We start from the raw sequence: 21,931 nt of genomic DNA on the forward strand, positions 1-21,931 counted from the left end.
TTATTCATGAACCAGTTGAATTTGTTGTCTTTGAGCTGCAGCAGATTCTCCATTTTAATGGCTATTTTTTTCTTTTAACTTCTGGTCAGACTATTCCTTTTAGTGGTCCAATTCATGGCGGCCTGAAAGATGGGATGACCATATTAGTCAACGGATGTGTTTTGAAGTGCTGCAGAAGGTGAGCAATGGTGGGATTCAAATAATTTAACAACCGATTCTCTGCCCTAATGGCTGGGTGGGCATGTGACTGGGTAGGCATGGCCAACTGGGTGTCACTCACGTCGAGGGGTGCCTCACCTCACCCCGCTGGCCCGGCCTCCTGAGCTCTTCTGGTCTTTGTCTACTACTACAGTGTCTGCTTGATTATCTAATGCCTGCCTGTCCTTCTAGATCCAGAACTCCCACAGATTCTTAGCCCTATTATTCTCTACTCTCTTCTGTGGAAACTCCTTGATGGATGGGAATTCTGGGAGTTCAAGTCCATACATCTTTCAGCTGAGAGACACTGATCTACCCCTTGGGTTCTATCTAGTGTGGTAAATCCTGTTTCTGTGGATCTGGTGCTTAGTGCCTGTTTTTGTGCTGTTATGATCAGTGATCAGTGCTGCCTTTTACACACACACACACACACACACCAGAGCAGGGGTCTACAACCTTAAATACTCAAAGAGCCATTTGGACCCGTTTCCCACAAAAAAGAAAATACCAGGAGCCACAAAACCCTTTTGACTTCTAAAGTGAATGTAACACTGCATATATCTTTTTTTTTTTTTTTTTACCTTTATGCTTATAGTCTATTTAATCAGTACTATTTCTTCTGGGCCTTAGGTGGAAAAAGAATTTTCCTATCACTTGCTGGAGATGTCATAGGTTAATCTGGGAATTTCTGTGATCAAATTCTAATTTACTGGAATTGCATCTTTGGCTTAATTGTAATGATACATTCAATTAAATTCAAAACCTTTTATATAATTGTTTCTTCCACTTCTGGAATAGTTATAAAAATGATGATTTCTCACTCATTTCTTTACTAGTAGTAGAAACAAAATAAGCAGCCGTAAATGTCACTTAGTTGGAATCCTGTGTTTGGATTCTGATAGATATTTATTGTTGTGAATGCTTTTGCAAAACAGTGGCTGGGAAGGCTTGCCATAGATAGGTTTACAAAGCACTTATTTCAAGTAACATTTCTTGATTGTGTATTCTTACTTGCTCTCTCATACTATACCACTGCATTTTGGATTCAAATGCAAAAAAAAAAAAATATTGGAGAGCATAGAGAAAGGAATGCTGCACCTGTTTGTAATTCTTTAAAGCAGTTGCATTCCCCCCTGGGATTATGCAGCTGCCTTTCTTCCCCAACATTTACTTCCAGTTTTTTTTGCAAAACCAGCCTATACCCCCACCCCTGGCTCCCACAGGCTCTTCCAACAGGAGGTAGCATTCATATAATTGTGAGAATTTAGCAGAGTAAAGGTATTGAGGTGGGAATGGAATGACTGTCCTTGTATTTAGTTATGGTGTGTAATGCCCTGTAGCATCATCTTGAGGGAAGAGGTGAAACCCCACCATTTGCTACCTCTAGTTTTTGTGTTCGTTGGATTGTTCAAAACCCAGATAATTAGCCTTTCAAGCCTGTGCTGGTGTGTTTAACACCTAGGACGTTCAGATACTGTTCGGGGTTGAGTTCTACACTTAAGTGCCCAAGTAAAACTGGTGAACAATAGGTTTGCGGGCCTTTTTTTTTTTTTTTTCTTTTTTTGTTTGTTTAATTTACTTATTGTCTTAAACAAAATCAAACACATCTTCAGTGCACATCATGACCATGAAAATAAACACAAACACACATCCTTTACCCTTCACACATTGAACCGGAAAACCCCAACACTGCACCAACACTGCACTATACAGCAGAATTCAGTAGAGTTCCTGCCCTGGGGTAGAAGCTGTTTTTCAGCCTATTTGTGCTTGTTTTTATTATTCTGTACCATCTGCCAGATGGTAATAGTTCAAAAAAAGGGTGCTAATTTACCTTAATACCACATGTTCTTCCTCCAGATGATTTCTCTCTCTTGGTCTCTCTGCAGATTCCGGGTTGACTTTCAGTGTGGCAGTTGCCAAATGTCCAGACCAGATATCGCTTTCCATTTCAACGTCCGTTTTGATCAGAACTGTATTGTATGCAATTCATACGAAAAGGGCAGCTGGCAGCAAAAAGAAAGAAAATATGATATGTTTTTCAGCAAAGGGCTGCCTTTTGAGATCCAGTTTGTTGTGAACAGCTCCTCCTATATGGTAAGTCCCCTTTGTGGATTATAATCACCATCTTTTTTAAAATTACACTTGCTTTGGTTATTGAGTTTTACTTTGCAGAAATGGAAAAACATTTTCAAAATGTGTAAAATACAAAATGTCTCAAAACATCCCTTGCTAAGCGCAAAACTGCTATCTCAAATGTAAAATGGACCCATCATGCGCGCATAAACTGATGGAGTTTATCAGTTTAGAAACCATCTCCTTCACAGAGAAGCGCATCAAGCCTCTTACCCACTTTGGGTACTCTATACAGTCTGCCAATGGAGCCTGCCCATTATGCTCATATGTTGTGACTGTCATAATGTAGGTCATCACATGATTGGACTTGTTTTTATTGCTTTTTTTTTTTTGCAATGTTCATTAAGTGAACCCATTCCTTACTATGGGGAATTTTTGATGAAAATTGGGAGTAAATGCTGATTATCTAAAAAAAAACATCGTAAATCGCAGTCACATGATAAAAGGGCATTGCAAATGGCCATAAATGCAGACTTGTTGCCAAGTGCCCAAAACACAGTTGGGAGAGAAGGTGGCTCTTGTAACTTCACAACAAGGTTGCAAGTACCGTTTGGATGGTCTGTTACTAAGCGATCTGTTGTAAGTCAAGGACCAACAGTAATCTCAACTTGGTTTAAGTGTTTGGGGAATCTAGTCCTTGTCATTTCTAAAACATAGTTTGTGATTCCACAATTGGCCTTTTGCATAACCTACTAACTGGGATTAGCTTGTTAGGTGAGTTCAATCGCTGTTTTGGTTCCTTCTCTGTTGTCCCAAAACTGTTTTTCTAAAGAAAACTAGACTTCCTGGTTTTTTTTACTTTGAAAACATTTCTCTTCTCATCCAAGAAGCTTCTTCAGTTCTTCAGATCAGAACTGAAGAAGCTGCTTGGATGAGAAGCAAAACATTTTCAATGAAAAAACAAAGAAGTCCAGTTACCTTTTTGGAAAAAACACCTTTGGGACAACCGTGATCTGGAGCCCTAGTGGAGCAGTGATTAGAATGCAGTATTGCAAGCTAACTCTGCCCACAGTCTGGAGTTTGATCCTGACTGGCTCAAGGTTGATTCAGCCTTTCATTGTTCTTAGGTCAGTTAAGTGAGGATCCAGATTGTTGGGGGGCAATATGCTGACATCGCAAATTGCCCAGAAGTGCTGTAAAGCACCATGGGCAGTATATAAGTTGGAGTGTCATTGCTGGATGATCGAGAATATCCACAGACATTTCCTTCCCTGTTGTTCTTGTGGTGACTCGATATGACAATTTGCTCCCTTCTGTGTTTGGCAGGTTCTAGTAGATGGAATGCTGTATTTGAAATTCAAGCACAGGATCCCTCTTTGCCGAGTAGATACCATCGGAATTTCAGGAGAACTAGATGTGGAGTCAATCAGCTTCCAAGGTCCAACTGTAGGTATTCCATTGATTTCATTCTATTTATTAAAAACCTGCCTTCTTTTGGTAAACAAAAGGGTAGCCTTATTTTTCTTGGGATTAAATGGGTGGCGTATTTAGACAGGATAAATATATGCCTTCCCTCTTTCCTTCCGATCATTGAAAAATGCAAATATTTTCTGCAATTTCCTGAGTGATTTTGTGGGGAGGGGGGTTAAAAAAAGGTCCAGATGGTGACCTAATGTCAACAGTCCTTCATGGGTGTCATGATACACTTCGACAGAGACACAACTTTGATTTCATGACAATAGAAGCCATCTTGATTTTTTTTTGACCCTGTTGGGTGGTCTGACAGGACTAGTGGCAGTGGAGAACCTATCACGCCTCTCCATCTTGTAACTTCTCCAGGCACCAGTAGAGACAGAACTCCGGGCCCTCACTGGATCAGCTGATCTGCAGCTGAACCGCAGGCCAGAGTTAAGAGGCTGAGCAGCCTCCTGCACTTCTTCTTTTTTTTTTTTTAAAGACCACCCTGAAAATAAGCCCAAGTGGTTATTTTCAAGCCTAAAAGAAAATAAGACCTGGTCTTATTTTGGGAAAAACATAGTACTTGCTCATGCAATTTTCTTTGATTTCTGTTTTCTTTTTTACCCAGATTGTTCCAGGTTTTTCCAGCTCAGGTTTTCCAATATCCCGACAGGTATGACATACAGGCCTTTGCTATTAAAAAAATGCCAAAAAAATTCCAGAAATGGGTCTTAGCAACATTTGTCATACCGGCATAGCTGCTGGCGGCAGAATGCTAGCTGTGCTGGTGCGATGAAGCTCCAGAGCCACAAGCTGAGCTGAAGAAGAGAAGGGCCCTTAGCTGCAAGGTTGCCTGGTGCCGTGGGCAGAGCTGCGGCTAGCAAGAATGCATTGGAAACATCTCCAGGCACCCATAGAGACAGAGCTCCTGACCCTCGCTGGATCAGCTGATCTGCAGCTGAACCGCAGGCCACAATTAGGGGGCCGAGCAGCCTCCTGCACCTCAAAAAAAAAAAAGACCGCCCTGGAAATAAGCCCAAGCCTAAAAGAAAATAAAATCTGGTCTTATTTTCGGGGAAACATAGTACTTGCTCATGAAATTTTCTTCGATTTCTGTTTTCTTTCTTACCCAGACTGGTCCCGGTTGTTCCTGCTCAGGTTTTTCAATATCCTCACAGGTATGACATACAGGCCTTTACTATTAAAAAAAATGCCAACAATCCCTCATGTGTGTCACAGACATGATGCACTTCAACAGAGACACAACTTTGATTGCATGGCAATAGAAGCCACCTTGATTTTTTTTTTATCCCGTTGGGTGCTCTGACAGGACTGGTGGCAGTGGAGAACCTATCACACTTCTTTATCTTGTGAAGTTTAGCGGGATTGTGGTGAGAGGATATCAGAAATCACCACATTTTTGCATTATCAGGCAGTCCTTATGACTGTAATGGAGCCTACAATTTGTGTCTGTAATTCATGATTGTCACGACTTGATTGTCAAGTTGAGGCATCCGTATGACTGATTTGATTTTATGAGCTGCTTTGTGATGGTTGCTAAGCGAACGCAGTAGTTGTAAAGTGAAAGCTGCAGTCATAAAGTGAGTCCTCTTGCATGGGTGTTTTTAGCAGAAACCAGCCAAAAAGGCTGGAAACCAGCCAAAATAAATTGCAGTCACATGATCATGGAACATTGCAACTGATGAAAAGAGGTGTGTGCATTCCTCTGTCAGAAAACAGGTTATAAGTACCTTCAAGAAGGGGGGTATGACTGGATCTAAAAAAAAACAAACAACAACCCAAAAATAAAAAAAAAAAAAAAAAAAAAAAACAAAAAAAAAAAAAAAAAAACAAACAAAAAAAAAACAAAAAACACCCCCCCCCCCCCCCCACACCCAAAACACCCCCAACACAAAACAAACCCCCCCCCCCCCCCCCCCCCCCCCCCCCCCCCCCCCCCCCCCCCCCCCCCCCGCATGGACAGTACAGGAGGAAGTCCTTTCCTTCCCCGGTCACTTTATGGATTCTCGGCGCCTTAACCGCGGCCTGCAGATCAGCTGATCAGCAAGGGCTGCGATTTCTGTTTCTCCGGATGCCTGGAGATGTTTCCAACACATTCTTGCTAGCTGCAGCCCTGCTCACATTGCCAGGCAACCTTGAAGCTGAGGACCTCTCTCTTCCACAGCTCACCTTGTGGCTCTGGAATAGGCAGCCACCACGGTTTGCGCTCTGCCAGTTGCTTAGGCTGCTGCTGGGATGAGGCAACCGGGTAAGGGGACTGAATCTCCTCCACTTCCAGCTTAGCACCTTCTCGCGGTGGGAGCCCAAGGCCCAGCCTCTGTGTGGGCAAACCCTGCCCGGCCACCGTGAGAAATGGGCTCACTTGTAGCTCCTCCTGTCCTGCAACATGAGTCCCAGGTCGAGCAACCTGTCGACCTGGGATTGGAAGAGAGGGGGGCTTCCTGCCTTTTACGAACTTTTGGCTGCACACAAGACAAGCAGAAGCAGCAAAGACCCTCTCTTGCTTCTCTCCTCCAGCCTCCACCAGAAATGGGTCTTCGCAACATTTGTCATACCGGCACAGCCTCTTGGAGCTGGACGCTGCAAGGCTTGTTGTGCTGTTGCGCATGCGAGTGGCGGCACATCTGCGAGGTTCAACATACCGGTGCAGCCGCTGGCGGCAGAATGCTAGCTGTGCTGGTGCGATGAAGCTCCAGAGCCACAAGCTGAGCTGAAGAAGAGAAGGGCCCTTAGCTGCAAGGTTGCCTGGTGCCGTGGGCAGAGCTGGGGCTAGCAAGAATGCATTGGAAACATCTCCAGGCACCCATAGAGACAGAGCTCCTGACCCTCGCTGGATCAGCTGATCTGCAGCTGAACCGCAGGCCACAGTTAAGGGGCCAAGCAGCCTCCTGCAGCTCAAAAAAAAAAAAAAAGACCTCCTTAAAAATAAGCCCAAGTGGTTATTTTCAAGCCTAAAAGAAAATAAAATCTGGTCTTATTTTCGGAAACATAGTACTTGCTCATTAAAATTTCTTTGATTTCTGTTTTCTTTCTTACCCAGACTGGTCCAGGTTGTTCCTGCTCAGGTTTTTCAATATCCTCACAGGTATGACATACAGGCCTTTACTATTAAAAAAATGCCAACAATCCCTCATGTGTGTCACAGACATGATGCACTTCAATAGAGACACAACTTTGATTGCATGGCAGTAGAAGCCATCTTGATTTTTTTTTATCCCGTTGGGTGCTCTGACAGGACTGGTGGCAGTGGAGAACCTATCACACCTCTTCATCTTGTGAAGTTTAGCGGGATTGTGGTGAGAGGATATCAGAAATCACCACATTTTTGCATTATCAGGCAGTCCTTGACTTATGACTGTAATGGAGCCTACAATTTGTGTCTGTAATTTATGATTGTCACGACTTGATTGTCAAGTTGAGGCATCCGTATGACTGACTTGATTTTATGAGCTGCTTTGTGATGGTTGCTAAGCGAACGCAGTAGTTGTAAAGTGAAAGCTGCAGTCATAAAGTGAGTCCTCTTGCATGGGTGTGTTTTTAGCAGAAACCAGCCAAAAAGGCTGGAAACCAGCCAAAATAAATTGCAGTCACATGATCATAGAACATTGCAACTGATGAAAAGAGGTGTGTGTATTCCTGTCAGAAAACAGGTTATAAGTACCTTCAGGAAGGGCTGTATGGCTTTATCTCACACCTCACAGGTATGAGATACAGTCCTTTACTATAAAAAATGCCAAAAATCCCTCCGTAACTTTGGACAGTCGATAAATTACTGCTCATTAAGCAGGCTACCTGTACTATCTAAAAAGTGTTTTTCACTGGCTGAGGAATCCTGGGGGTTGAAGGCCAAACATCTTAAAATTGTTGAGGTTGAGAAACACTGACCTAGAAGTAGATCTTCATTCTGATACCGTACTCCCCCCAAAATACATCCTACTCCAAAAATAAGTCCTAGCTTGATTTTTTTTGAGTGGGACTAATATACGGCCCTACCCCAAAACTAACCCCAGTGAAAGGATGGGCATGGCCAGTACAGGAGGAAGTCCTTCCCTTCCCGGGTCACTTTATGGCTTCTCGGCGCCTTAACCGCGGCCTGCAGATCAGCTGATCAGCAAGGGCTGCGATTTCTGTTTCTCCGGATGCCTGGAGATGTTTCCAACACATTCTTGCTAGCTCCAGCTCTGCTCACATTGCCAGGCAACCTTGAAGCTGAGGACCTCTCTCTTCCGCAGCTCACCTTGTGCCTCTGAAGCAGGCGGTCACCACGGTTTGCGCTCTGCCAGTTGCTTAGGCTGATGCTGGGATGAGGCAACCGGGTAAGGGGACTGAATCTCCTCCACTTCCAGCTTAGCACCTTCTCACGGTGGGAGCCCAAGGCCCAGCCTCTGTGTGGGCAAACCCTGCCCGGCCACCGTGAGAAATGGGCTCACTTGCAGTTCTTCCTGTCCTGCAACATGAGTCCCAGATCGAGCAACCTGTCGACCTGGGACTGGAGGAGAGGGGGGCTTCCTGCCTTTTACGAACTTTTGGCTGCACACAAGACAAGCAGAAGCAGCAAAGACCCTCTCTTGCTTCTCTCCTCCAACCTCCACCAGAAATGGGTCTTTGCAACATTTGTCATACCGGCACAGCCTCTTGGAGCTGGACGCTGCAAGGCTTGCTGTGCTGTTGCGCATGCGAGTGGCGGCACATCTGCGAGGTTCAACTTACCGGTGCAGCCGCTGGCGGCAGAATGCTAGCTGTGCTGGTGCGATGAAGCTCCAGAGCCACAAGCTGAGCTGAAGAAGAGAAGGGCCCTTAGCTGCAAGGTTGCCTGGTGCCGTGGGCAGAGCTGGGGTTAGCAAGAATGCATTGGAAACATCTCCAGGCACCCATAGAGACAGAGCTCCTGACCCTCGCTGGATCAGCTGATCTGCAGCTGAACCGCAGGCTGCAGTTAAGGGGCCAAGCAGCCTCCTGCACCTCAAAAAAAAAAAAAAAAAGACCTCCTTAAAAATAAGCCCAAGTGGTTATTTTCAAGCCTAAAAGAAAATAAAATCTGGTCTTATTTTCGGGGAAACATAGTACTTGCTCATGAAAATTTCTTTGATTTCTGTTTTCTTTCTTACCCAGACTGGTCCAGGTTGTTCCTGCTCAGGTTTTTCAATATCCTCACAGGTATGACATACAGGCCTTTACTATTAAAAAAAATGCCAACAATCCCTCATGTGTGTCACAGACATGATGCACTTCAATAGAGACACAACTTTGATTGCATGGCAGTAGAAGCCATCTTGATTTTTTTTTATCCCGTTGGGTGCTCTGACAGGACTGGTGGCAGTGGAGAACCTATCACACCTCTTCATCTTGTGAAGTTTAGCGGGATTGTGGTGAGAGGATATCAGAAATCACCACATTTTTGCATTATCAGGCAGTCCTTGACTTATGACTGTAATGGAGCCTACAATTTGTGTCTGTAATTCATGATTGTCACGACTTGATTGTCAAGTTGAGGCATCCGTATGACTGACTTGATTTTATGAGCTGCTTTGTGATGGTTGCTAAGCTTAACGCAGTAGTTGTAAAGTGAAAGCTGCAGTCATAAAGTGAGTCCTCTTGCATGGGTGTGTTTTTAGCAGAAACCAGCCAAAAAGGCTGGAAACCAGCCAAAATAAATTGCAGTCACATGATCATAGAACATTGCAACTGATGAAAAGAGGTGTGTGTATTCCTGTCAGAAAACAGGTTATAAGTACCTTCAGGAAGGGCTGTATGGCTCTATCTCACACCTCACAGGTATGAGATACAGTCCTTTACTATAAAAAATGCCAAAAATCCCTCCGTAACTTTGGACAGTCGATAAATTACTGCTCATTAAGCAGGCTACCTGTACTATCTAAAAGTGTTTTTCACTGGCTGAGGAATCCTGGGGGTTGAAGGCCAAACATCTTAAAATTGTTGAGGTTGAGAAACACTGACCTAGAAGTAGATCTTCATTCTGATACCGTACTCCCCCAAAATACATCCTACTCCAAAAATAAGTCCTAGCTTGATTTTTTTTGAGTGGGACTAATATACGCCCTACCCCAAAACTAACCCCAGTGAAAGGATGGGCATGGCCAGTACAGGAGGAAGTCCTTCCCTTCCCGGGTCACTTTATGGCTTCTCGGCGCCTTAACCGTGGCCTGCAGATCAGCTGATCAGCAAGGGCTGCGATTTCTGTTTCTCCGGATGCCTGGAGATGTTTCCAACACATTCTTGCTAGCTCCAGCTCTGCTCACATTGCCAGGCAACCTTGAAGCTGAGGACCTCTCTCTTCCGCAGCTCACCTTGTGCCTCTGAAGCAGGCGGTCACCACGGTTTGCGCTCTGCCAGTTGCTTAGGCTGATGCTGGGATGAGGCAACCGGGTAAGGGGACTGAATCTCCTCCACTTCCAGCTTAGCACCTTCTCACGGTGGGAGCCCAAGGCCCAGCCTCTGTGTGGGCAAACCCTGCCCGCCACCGTGAGAAATGGGCTCACTTGCAGTTCTTCCTGTCCTGCAACATGAGTCCCAGATCGAGCAACCTGTCGACCTGGGACTGGAGGAGAGGGGGGCTTCCTGCCTTTTACGAACTTTTGGCTGCACACAAGACAAGCAGAAGCAGCAAAGACCCTCTCTTGCTTCTCTCCTCCAACCTCCACCAGAAATGGGTCTTTGCAACATTTGTCATACTGGCACAGCCTCTTGGAGCTGGACGCTGCAAGGCTTGCTGTGCTGTTGCGCATGCGAGTGGCGGCACATCTGCGAGGTTCAACTTACGGTGCAGCCGCTGGCGGCAGAATGCTAGCTGTGCTGGTGCGATGAAGCTCCAGAGCCACAAGCTGAGCTGAAGAAGAGAAGGGCCCTTAGCTGCAAGGTTGCCTGGTGCCGTGGGCAGAGCTGGGGCTAGCAAGAATGCATTGGAAACATCTCCAGGCACCCATAGAGACAGAGCTCCTGACCTCGCTGGATCAGCTGATCTGCAGCTGAACCGCAGGCTGCAGTTAAGGGGCCAAGCAGCCTCCTGCACCTCAAAAAAAAAAAAAAGACCTCCTTAAAAATAAGCCCAAGTGGTTATTTTCAAGCCTAAAAGAAAATAAAATCTGGTCTTATTTTCGGGAAACATAGTACTTGCTCATGAAAATTTCTTTGATTTCTGTTTTCTTTCTTACCCAGACTGGTCCAGGTTGTTCCTGCTCAGGTTTTTCAATATCCTCACAGGTATGACATACAGGCCTTTACTATTAAAAAAAAATGCCAACAATCCCTCATGTGTGTCACAGACATGATGCACTTCAATAGAGACACAACTTTGATTGCATGGCAGTAGAAGCCATCTTGATTTTTTTTTTATCCCGTTGGGTGCTCTGACAGGACTGGTGGCAGTGGAGAACCTATCACACCTCTTCATCTTGTGAAGTTTAGCGGGATTGTGGTGAGAGGATATCAGAAATCACCACTTTTTTGCATTATCAGGCAGTCCTTGACTTATGACTGTAATGGAGCCTACAATTTGTGTCTGTAATTCATGATTGTCACGACTTGATTGTCAAGTTGAGGCACCCGTATGACTGACTTGATTTTATGAGCTGCTTTGTAATGGTTGCTAAGCGAACGCAGTAGTTGTAAAGTGAAAGCTGCAGTCATAAAGTGAGTCCTCTTGCATGGGTGTGTTTTTAGCAGAAACCAGCCAAAAAGGCTGGAAACCAGCCAAAATAAATTGCAGTCACATGATCATAGAACATTGCAACTGATGAAAAGAGGTGTGTGTATTCCTGTCAGAAAACAGGTTATAAGTACCTTCAGGAAGGGCTGTATGGCTCTATCTCATACCTCACAGGTATGAGATACAGTCCTTTACTATAAAAAATGCCAAAAATCCCTCCGTAACTTTGGACAGTCGATAAATTACTGCTCATTAAGCAGGCTACCTGTACTATCTAAAAGTGTTTTTCACTGGTTGAGGAATCCTGGGGTTGAAGGCCAAACATCTTAAAATTGTTGAGGTTGAGAAACACTGACCTAGAAGTAGATCTTCATTCTGATACCGTACTCCCCCCAAAATACATCCTACTCCAAAAATAAGTCCTAGCTTGATTTTTTTTGAGTGGGACTAATATACGCCCTACCCCAAAACTAACCCCAGTGAAAGGATGGGCATGGCCAGTACAGGAGGAAGTCCTTCCCTTCCCCGGTCACTTTATGGCTTCTCGGCGCCTTAACCGCGGCCTGCAGATCAGCTGATCAGCAAGGGCTGCGATTTCTGTTTCTACGGATGCCTGGAGATGTTTCCAACACACTCTTGCTAGCTCCAGCCCTGCTCACATTGCCAGGCAACCTTGAAGCTGAGGACCTCTGTCTTCCGCAGCTCACCTTGTGGCTCTGGAGCAGGCGGCCACCACGGTTCGCGCTCTGCCAGTTGCTTAGGCTGCTGCTGGGATGAGGTAACCGGGTAAGGGGACTGATCCTCCTCCACTTCCAGCTTAGCACCTTCTCACGGTGGGAGCCCAAGGCCCAGCCTCTGTGTGGGCAAACCCTGCCCGGCCACCGTGAGAAATGGGCTCACTTGCAGTTCTTCCTGTCCTGCAACATGAGTCCCAGGTCAAGCAACCTGTCGACCTGGGACTGGAGGAGAGGGGGCTTCCTGCCTTTTATAAACTTTTGGCTGCACACAAGACAAGCAGAAGCAGCAGAGACCCTCTCTTGCTTCTCTCCTCCAACCTCCACCAGAAATGGGTCTTTGCAACGTTTGTCATACCGGCACAGCCTCTTGGAGCTGGACGCTGCAAGGCTTGCTGTGCTGTTGCGCATGCGAGTGGTGGCACATCTGCGAGGTTCAACATACCGGTGCAGCCGCTGGCGGCAGAATGCTAGCTGTGCTGGTGCGATGAAGCTCCAGAGCCACAAGCTGAGCTGAAGAAGAGAAGGGCCCTTAGCTGCAAGGTTGCCTAGTGCCGTGGGCAGAGCTGGGGCTAGCAAGAATGCATTGGAAACATCTCCAGGCACCCATAGAGACAGAGCTCCTGACCCTCGCTGGATCAGCTGATCTGCAGCTGAACCGCAGGCCACAGTTAAGGGGCCAAGCAGCCTCCTGCACCTCAAAAAAAAAAAAAAAGACCGCCCTGAAAATAAGCCCAAGCCTAAAAGAAAATAAAATCTGGTCTTATTTTCGGGGAAACATAGTACTTGCTCATGAAATTTTCTTTGATTTCTGTTTTCTTTTTTACCCAGACTGTTCCAGGTTGTTCCAGCTCAGGTTTTTCAATATCCTCACAGGTATGACATACAGGCCTTTATTATTAAAAAAAATGCCAACAATCCCTCATGTGTGTCACAGACATGATGCACTTCAATAGAGACACAACTTTGATTGCATGGCAGTAGAAGCCATCTTGATTTTTTTTTTATCCCATTGGGTGCTCTGACAAAACTGGTGGCAGTGGAGAACCTATCACACCTCTTCATCTTGTGAAGTTTAGCGGGATTGTGGTGAGAGGATATCAGAAAGCACCACATTTTTGCATTATCAGGCAGTCCTTGACTTATGACTGTAATGGAGCCTACAATTTGTGTCTGTAATTCATGATTGTCACGACTTGATTGTCAAGTTGAGGCATCCGTATGACTGACTTGATTTTATGAGCTGCTTTGTGATGGTTGCTAAGCAAACGCAGTAGTTGTAAAGTGAAAGCTGCAGTCATAAAGTGAGTCCTCTTGCATGGGTGTGTTTTTAGCAGAAACCAGCCAAAAAGGCTGGAAACCAGCAAAAATAAATTGCAGTCACATGATCATGGAACATTGCAAATGATGAAAAGAGGTGTGTGTATTCCTCTGTCAGAAAACAGGTTATAAGTACCTTCAGGAAGTGGGGTATGACTGTATCTCATACCTCACAGGTATGAGATACAGTCCTTTACTATAAAAAATGCCAACAATCCCTCCATAACTTTGGACAGTCGATAAATTACTGCTCATTAAGCAGGCTACCTGTACTATCTAAAAAGTGTTTTTCACTGGCTGAGGAATCCTGGGGGTTGAAGGCCAAACATCTTAAAATTGTTGAGGTTGAGAAACACTGACCTAGAAGTAGATCTTCATTCTGATACCGTACTCCCCCCAAAATACATCCTACTCCAAAAATAAGTCCTAGCTTGATTTTTTTTGAGTGGGACTAATATACGCCCTACCCCAAAACTAACCCCAGTGAAGGGATGAGCATGGCCAGTACAGGAGGAAGTCCTTCCCTTCCCCGGTCACTTTATGGCTTCTCGGCGCCTTAACCGCGGCCTGCAGATCAGCTGATCAGCAAGGGCTGCGATTTCTGTTTCTACGGATGCCTGGAGATGTTTCCAACACACTCTTGCTAGCTCCAGCCCTGCTCACATTGCCAGGCAACCTTGAAGCTGAGGACCTCTGTCTTCCGCAGCTCACCTTGTGGCTCTGGAGCAGGCGGCCACCACGGTTCGCGCTCTGCCAGTTGCTTAGACTGCTGCTGGGATGAGGTAACCGGGTAAGGGGACTGATCCTCCTCCACTTCCAGCTTAGCACCTTCTCACGGTGGGAGCCCAAGGCCAGCCTCTGTGTGGGCAAACCCTGCCCGGCCACCGTGAGAAATGGGCTCACTTGCAGTTCTTCCTGTCCTGCAACATGAGTCCCAGGTCAAGCAACCTGTCGACCTGGGACTGGAGGAGAGGGGGGCTTCCTGCCTTTTATAAACTTTTGGCTGCACACAAGACAAGCAGAAGCAGCAGAGACCCTCTCTTGCTTCTCTCCTCCAACCTCCACCAGAAATGGGTCTTCGCAACATTTGTCATACCGGCACAGCCTCTTGGAGCTGGACGCTGCAAGGCTTGCTGTGCTGTTGCGCATGCGAGTGGTGGCACATCTGCGAGGTTCAACATACCGGTGCAGCCGCTGGCGGCAGAATGCTAGCTGTGCTGGTGCGATGAAGTTCCAGAGCCACAAGCTGAGCTGAAGAAGAGAAGGGCCCTTAGCTGCAAGGTTGCCTGGTGCCGTGGGCAGAGCTGGGGCTAGCAAGAATGCATTGGAAACATCTCCAGGCACCCATAGAGACAGAGCTCCTGACCCTCGCTGGATCAGCTGATCTGCAGCTGAACCGCAGGCCACAGTTAAGGGGCCAAGCAGCCTCCTGCACGACAAAAAAAGAACAAAAAAAAACACTGCCCTGAAAATAAGCCCAAGTGGTTATTTTCAAGCCTAAAAGAAAATAAAATCTGGTCTTATTTTCGGGAAACATAGTACTTGCGCATGAAATATTCTTTGATTTCTGTTTTCTTTCTTACCCAGACTGGTCCAGGTTGTTCCTGCTCAGGTTTTTCAATATCCTCACAGGTATGACATACAGTCCTTTACTATTAAAAAAATGCCAACAATCCCTCATGTGTGTCACAGACATGATGCACTTCAACAGAGACACAACTTTGATTGCATGGCAGTAGAAGCCATCTTGATTTTTTTTTTATCCCGTTGGGTGCTCTGACAGGAGTGGTGGCAGTGGAGAACCTATCACACTTCTTTATCTTGTGAAGTTTAGCGGGATTGTGGTGAGAGGATATCAGAAAGCATTAACATTTTTGCATTATCAGGCAGTCCTTATGACTGTAATGGAGTTACAATTTGTGTCTGTAATTCATGATTGTCACGACTTGATTGTCAAGTTGAGGCATCTGTATGACTGACTTGATTTTATGAGCTGCTTTGTGATGGTTGCTAAGCAAACGCAGTAGTTGTAAAGTGAAAGCTGCAGTCATAAAGTGAGTCCTCTTGCATGGGTGTGTTTTTAGCAGAAACCAGCCAAAAAGGCTGGAAACCAGCCAAAATAAATTGCAGTCACATGATCATGGAACATTGCAAATGATGAAAAGAGGTGTGTGTATTCCTCTGTCAGAAAACAGGTTATAAGTACCTTCAGGAAGGGGGGTATGACTGTATCTCATATCTCAGAGGTTTGAGATACAGTCCTTTACTATAAAAAATGCCAACAATCCCTCCATAACTTTGGACAGTCGATAAATTCCTGCTCATTAAGCAGGCTACCTGTACTATCTAAAAAGTGTTTTTCACTGGCTGAGGAATCCTGGGGGTTGAAGGCCAAACATCTTAAAATTGTTGAGGTTGAGAAACACTGACCTAGAAGTAGATCTTCATTCTGATACCGTACTCCCCCCAAAATACATCCTACTCCAAAAATAAGTCCTAGCTTGATTTTTTTTGAGTGGGACTAATATACGCCCTACCCCAAAACTAACCCCAGTGAAGGGATGGGCATGGCCAGTACAGGAGGAAGTCCTTCCCTTCCCCGGTCACTTTATGGCTTCTCGGCGCCTTAACCGCGGCCTGCAGATCAGCTGATCAGCAAGGGCTGCGATTTCTGTTTCTCCGGATGCCTGGAGATGTTTCCAACACAATCTTGCTAGCTCCAGCCCTGCTCACAGTGCCAGGCAACCTTGAAGCTGAGGACCTCTCTCTTCCGCAGCTCACCTTGTGCCTCTGGAACAGGCAGTCACCACAGTTTGCGCTCTGCCAGTTGCTTAGGCTGCTGCTGGGATGAGGCAACCGGGTAAGGGGACTGATCCTCCTCCACTTCTAGCTTAGCCTCTTCTCACGGTGGGAGCCCAAGGCCCAGCCTCTGTGTGGGCAAACCCTGCCCGGCCACCGTGAGAAATGGGCTCACTTGCAGTTCCTCCTGTCCTGCAACATGAGTCCCAGGTCCAGCAACCTGTCGACCTGGGACTGGAGGAGAGGGGGGCTTCCTGCCTTTTGCGAACTTTTGGCTGCACACAAGACAAGCAGAAGCAGCAAAGACCCTCTCTTGCTTCTCTCCTCCAACCTCCACCAGAAATGGGTCTTCGCAACGTTTGTCATACCAGCACAGCTTCTTGGAGCTGGACGCTGCAAGGCTTGCTGTGCTGTTGCGCATGCGAGTGGCGGCACATCTACGAGGTTCAACATACCGGTGCAGCCGCTGGCGGCAGAATGCTAGCTGTGCTGGTGCGATGAAGCTCCAGAGCCACAAGCTGAGCTGAAGAAGAGAAGGGCCCTTAGCTGCAAGGTTGCCTGGTGCCGTGGGCAGAGCTGGGGCTAGCAAGAATGCATTGGAAACATCTCCAGGCACCCATAGAGACAGAGCTCCTGACCCTCGCTGGATCTGCAGCTGAACCCGAGGCCACAGTTAAGGGGCCGAGCAGCCTCCTGCACGTCAAAAAAAAAAAAAAAAAAAAGACCCACCCTGAAAATAAGCCCAAGCCTAAAAGAAAATAAAACTGGTCTTATTTTCGGAGAAACATAGTACTTGCTCATGAAATTTTCTTTGATTTCTGTTTTCTTTTTTACCCAGACTGTTCCAGATTGTTCCAGCTCAGGTTTTCCAATATCCTCAGAGGTATGACATACAGTCCTTTACTATTAAAAAAAATGCCAACAATCCCTCATGTGTGTCACAGACATGATGCACTTCAACAGAGACACAACTTTGATTGCATGGCAGTAGAAGCCATCTTGATTTTTTTTTTATCCCGTTGGGTGCTCTGACAGGACTGGTGGCAGTGGAGAACCTATCACACTTCTTTATCTTGTGAAGTTTAGCGGGATTGTGGTGAGAGGATATCAGAAAGCATTAACATTTTTGCATTATCAGGCAGTCCTTATGACTGTAATGGAGTTACAATTTGTGTCTGTAATTCATGATTGTCACGACTTGATTGTCAAGTTGAGGCATCTGTATGACTGACTTGATTTTATGAGCTGCTTTGTGATGGTTGCTAAGCGAACGCAGTAGTTGTAAAGTGAAAGCTGCAGTCATAAAGTGAGTCCTCTTGCATGGGTGTGTTTTTAGCAGAAACCAGCCAAAAAGGCTGGAAACCAGCCAAAATAAATTGCAGTCACATGATCATGGAACATTGCAACTGATGAAAAGAGGTGTGTGCATTCCTCTGTCAGAAAACAGGTTATAAGTACCTTCAGGAAGGTGGGTATGACTGTATCTCATACCTCACAGGTTTGAGATAGAGTCCTTTACTATAAAAAATGCCAACAATCCCTCCATAACTTTGGACAGTCGATAAATTACTGCTCATTAAGCAACACTACCTGTACTATCTAAAATGTGTTTTTCAGTGGCTGAGGAATCCTGGGGGTTGAAAGCCAAACATCTTAAAATTGTTGAGGTTGAGAAACATTGACCTCCCCAAACCCCCCCCCCCCCCCCCCCCCCCCCCCCCCCCCCCCCCCCCCCCCCCCCCCCCCCCCCCCCCCCCCCCCCCCCCCCCCCCCCCCCCCCCCCCCCCCCCCCCCCCCCCCCCCCCCCCCCCCCCCCCTCAAAACGAGAAGTAGATCTTCATTCTGATACTTGCTCATGCAATTTCCTTTGATTTCTGTTTTTCCCCCCAGATCTGTTCAGTTTCTTACAACCCAATTTTCCCAACATGCTTACAGGTATGACATACAGTCCTTTACTTAAAAAAAAAAAAAAGCTGTGGAAATGTCTCCTTTTTCCCCCTCCTTTTGTAATTGTTCTTAGACCATGGAGAAGGAATTAGAGAAATATTCCAGTTGGAATGCTATTAACCAGTGATTAAGATGTATGACTAAAGAACTCCCAGTTTCCAAACTGGATGACATAGGGCCATCTATTGTTAGTCAGACAAACTTTCCCTACACGGTTGTTGTAGTAGAGACTTTGGGGGAAGAGACGCTCCTAAACAAAACATGGTATATAAATCTAACAAGCAAATAAATAAAAAAATAAAAATAATCTGGTTAATTTAAAAGTATTTGGCCTGAACTAGTTCTGAGATCGTTGTAGGTAAGGGGTGTCAAACTCAATTTCATTGAGGTCTGCATCAGGGTTGTGGTTGACCTTGTGGGGGCAGAGCCCCGGGGCCATGCCAGCTTCCCTCCCTCCCTCTCATTCCCATCTCCTTCACTCCTTCCTTCCTCCCCTTTCTCCTCCTCTCCTTTTTATTCCCATCTCCTCCTTTCCTCCCCCCTTCCCCTCCCCTTCCCCTTCTCATTCCCATTGCCTCCCTCCCTCCCCTCCCCTTTCTCTTTCTCTCCTTATTCCCATCTGCTTCCTTCCTTCCTCCCTCCACTCTTTCCCCTCTCCTTCGCTCCTTCTCTCCTTTTTCTTCCCATCTCATCTTCCTCCCTTCCTTCTCTGCCTCCCTCCTTCTCATTCCCATCTCGTTCTGGAGAATTTGGCAGCGCTGCCAGTGGCTGTACTTACTGTGGATGTGGCTTTCCCATATGGGGTGGGGTGAGGGCGGTCCCAGTGAAAGGGAAGCCACACAGGCTGCAAGGCTGGGCCAGCGAGCAGGCCACGGAGGCGCTGGTGATGGGTATAGTACTGATCTGGCCTAGAACACGGTGAGCCTTAGATCCGTAGGGCAGCCTTGGAGCCTGAAAAGAACCACTCCGCTGCCTCAGGCCCACCCCCACAGGAGGTGGTGAGGGCGGGGCTGTGGGCAGGGCTGAGGCAGCAGTGCCCCAGAGCTTGCCCTGGCTGCCAGACGCCTCACTTTCCCCAAGTAGGGCGAGGAGCATGGAGAAGAGAAGCCCGCTCCAGTTGTTGCCAGTTTTGCTGTTGCAGTGCTGCGTAGCTTGCCCCACCCACCACTGCCCAGGCCCTAGCTTCTCCCAAGCATTTTTGTTTTTTGCCAATCTGATTTCCCCTCCATCGCATCTTTTCCATCGTGTTTCTCACCTTCTCTTTGATGGCTGACCCCGAAAGGCAGAGCAAGAACTGCCTGGAAGTACCTAGTCGGCCCTGGAATGAAGAATACAGGGGCCGACTAGTGGGGTGGACAGGGCCAGCCAGTGGTGCGATCAGCTGGTTCTCCCAACTGCGCAAAATCTTAACAACCGGTTCGCTTGAACCTGTCTGAACCGGCAGAATCCCACCTCTGTCTGTAGGATCAAAACATTACTAAAACCAACTTTCTAAACGATGAAAGATTTTATCTCTGGCCACTAGATGGAACTGAATACATGTTTAGAGAACAATAACAGCGTACAGAAATATAAACTCTTCTGCAAGCAGAACAATCCGTACTGTTTAGGACTCTGCTACTCTGAGCAATCTTTAGGGAAACAGAGAGAAAGGAACGGGAATATTTCATTCATAAACATTGGCAGGGATAGATGACAGTTGGGTTCTGCTTCAGAGAGCTGGGAGTTGAAAGATTGCAGTCCATGGTTTGGTGTCACTGCACAATTGACACAAAAGGGAAGATATGCAATGACATCATGATGCATACGGTGTCTTTGTAGATTGCAACAGGTATCTCCAAATTTCTCTTAATTTGCCTCTGCTAAAACAGGTACGTCAGGTTTTTCAACTGGTGTGATACCTGCAAAAGCCATTTGACTAAAATGAACAGTGACATTAATATGCAAAACAACGCAGAATAGGGTGCTGGGAAATGCTTGCCAAGAATCTGAGACCAAGACTAACATCAGTGTCCACTGTCTGCTGTTTCTCAACCTTGGTTACTTTAAGATGTGTGGACTCAACTTCATCTTTGCTGGTTAAATTTGGGAATTAAAATGCACACATCTTAAAAGTTGCCAAGGTTGAGAAATACGGGGGCAACAGCTGTTGAGAGCTCTTTTGGGGGAAATTTTTACTCATGCTGTACCTGGTCCTTGCATCCTGGCTGTGATGTTGCCATACTCTGGGTCTTTGGGGAAACTGGAGTACCCATTGTGAGCTGCTAATGAAATTTCCTAGGTATGGTTGTCAAAGGGCATTATGGGTAACTAAAATGGCAGACATTTTGTAGCTGGCATAAAAAAGCAGTTAACTCTTGAAGGAAGAGGAGAAACCAGGATTAAAAATGTATCTTACTGGGTAGGAATTACTGTCAGTCCTACTTTAAGGAATTGTTGGATTCCCAAGCTTTTTGATAAATGTTTGGCTTATGTGTATGTTTGGATTTTTTAAAAAAATCTAAAACCTTTTCATGTAAAATCCTGATTGCTATTCTTTTTTCTTCATAGCCCATTGGACAATGCTTTCCGCCACAGATGTATGTAAGTCTTTATCATATTAGCAATATTTGCACTTTTCATTTTTTTCTGGTCCATCGATTATGAAGGATTTCAACTCTAGGCTAACACGGAACTATGAGAGTCAAAGTCCCACAGATTTAGGGATTTGATACTACTCAGGTAGGAATCCTTTAAAATGGAGCATGGGTAGGAATTTTGGCTCAGCATGGGAACCCAGTCACCCAGTCATTTACACATTATGTGAATCAGGCCATCACTGTCAGACCTGCTCTGACTTGGTCCTTTAGTCAAGAAAGACCCTTGACATCATTCACAGTGCTACTGAAGCTGCAAAACAGCAATGGAAAGGTGGAGCCTTGGGAAGCCGACTTGCAGATAATGCTTTCTCTTTGCTGCTGCTAGAAGACCTATCTTCAGGAGATTCCATTTTCAAGCCTGGGAGCAGTGATCCTTTGAAGATGGCATCCCTGAGCTTTACTATTCTGGACTGATCTTGTCCTTGGTGGCTTGATGTAGCAACTGTATCAAATAAAAACCCCTTCTGGGGGGAATTCTACATGTTTTTTTCTTTCCAATGTTGATTTTTCAGTAAAATATTTTGAAAAAAAAAAAAAAAGAAAGACCCTTGACTCCATTTGTAGTGAAAGGTATATTTTTTACTAATACCAAGTGGATTACAGTATAGCAAAAACCAGAACTAAAGTTTGCATGCCAAAATTCCCTGTTTAACTTTCCCTATCCAATTCCTCTCCTCCCCTGGTCCCTTATTGCCCATATTTGAATAAATACCGTAGTTTTGGAACAGTCGCTTCAACGATGGACAGGTTGGTGAGTCATTGCATTCCATTCCCAGAGTTTTGACCTTGAGCTGATGTCTCTGGATGGTAGGATGAGTAGTTGGCTTCATTAGTTTCACTTTTCCCCCAAGCATTCAACCTTCCCTCCTTTGGCTCCCCCCTCCCTCAGTTCATGGCAGACTGAGAGCAAAGGTGAAATTCAGGCAAATGATGGCAGTTCTGACAATCACGTTCAGCCATAATGTTGTTGATTAGTGTAGGCTGTGCCTGGTATGGGAACTCAGCAACTGGGAGGTGTTAACATGTCTTAAGATTAAGCATGGGTGAGAGCGAATGTGGGTGGCAATTAGGTG

General features: G+C 46.0%; 1 protein-coding gene across 5 annotated transcripts in view; it reads left to right on the plus strand.

Moving 5' to 3' along the window:
- LOC148132676 (galectin-9C-like) overlaps positions 1-21,931 on the plus strand; it is a 31,523-nt gene that overhangs the window by 4,340 nt on the left and 5,252 nt on the right. The window contains exons 2-9 of one of the 5 annotated variants that reach the window (XM_087957127.1): positions 90-178; positions 2,088-2,295; positions 3,601-3,720; positions 12,985-13,029; positions 15,061-15,105; positions 17,111-17,155; positions 18,163-18,207; positions 20,770-20,802. In XM_087957127.1, coding sequence (XP_087813253.1) covers positions 90-178; positions 2,088-2,295; positions 3,601-3,720; positions 12,985-13,029; positions 15,061-15,105; positions 17,111-17,155; positions 18,163-18,207; positions 20,770-20,802 — 630 coding nt within the window. The remainder of the gene's footprint in view (positions 1-89; positions 179-2,087; positions 2,296-3,600; positions 3,721-12,984; positions 13,030-15,060; positions 15,106-17,110; positions 17,156-18,162; positions 18,208-20,769; positions 20,803-21,931) is intronic. The other 4 variants (XM_087957135.1, XM_087957133.1, XM_087957148.1 and 1 more) reach the window with 4 other exon arrangements.

Source organism: Notechis scutatus, chromosome 1 (genome assembly GCF_049901735.1).
Source record: "Notechis scutatus isolate UNSWTSFEM ecotype Mainland chromosome 1, rNotScu1.2, whole genome shotgun sequence".
In the NCBI taxonomy this organism is placed as follows: Eukaryota; Metazoa; Chordata; class Lepidosauria; order Squamata; family Elapidae; genus Notechis; species Notechis scutatus.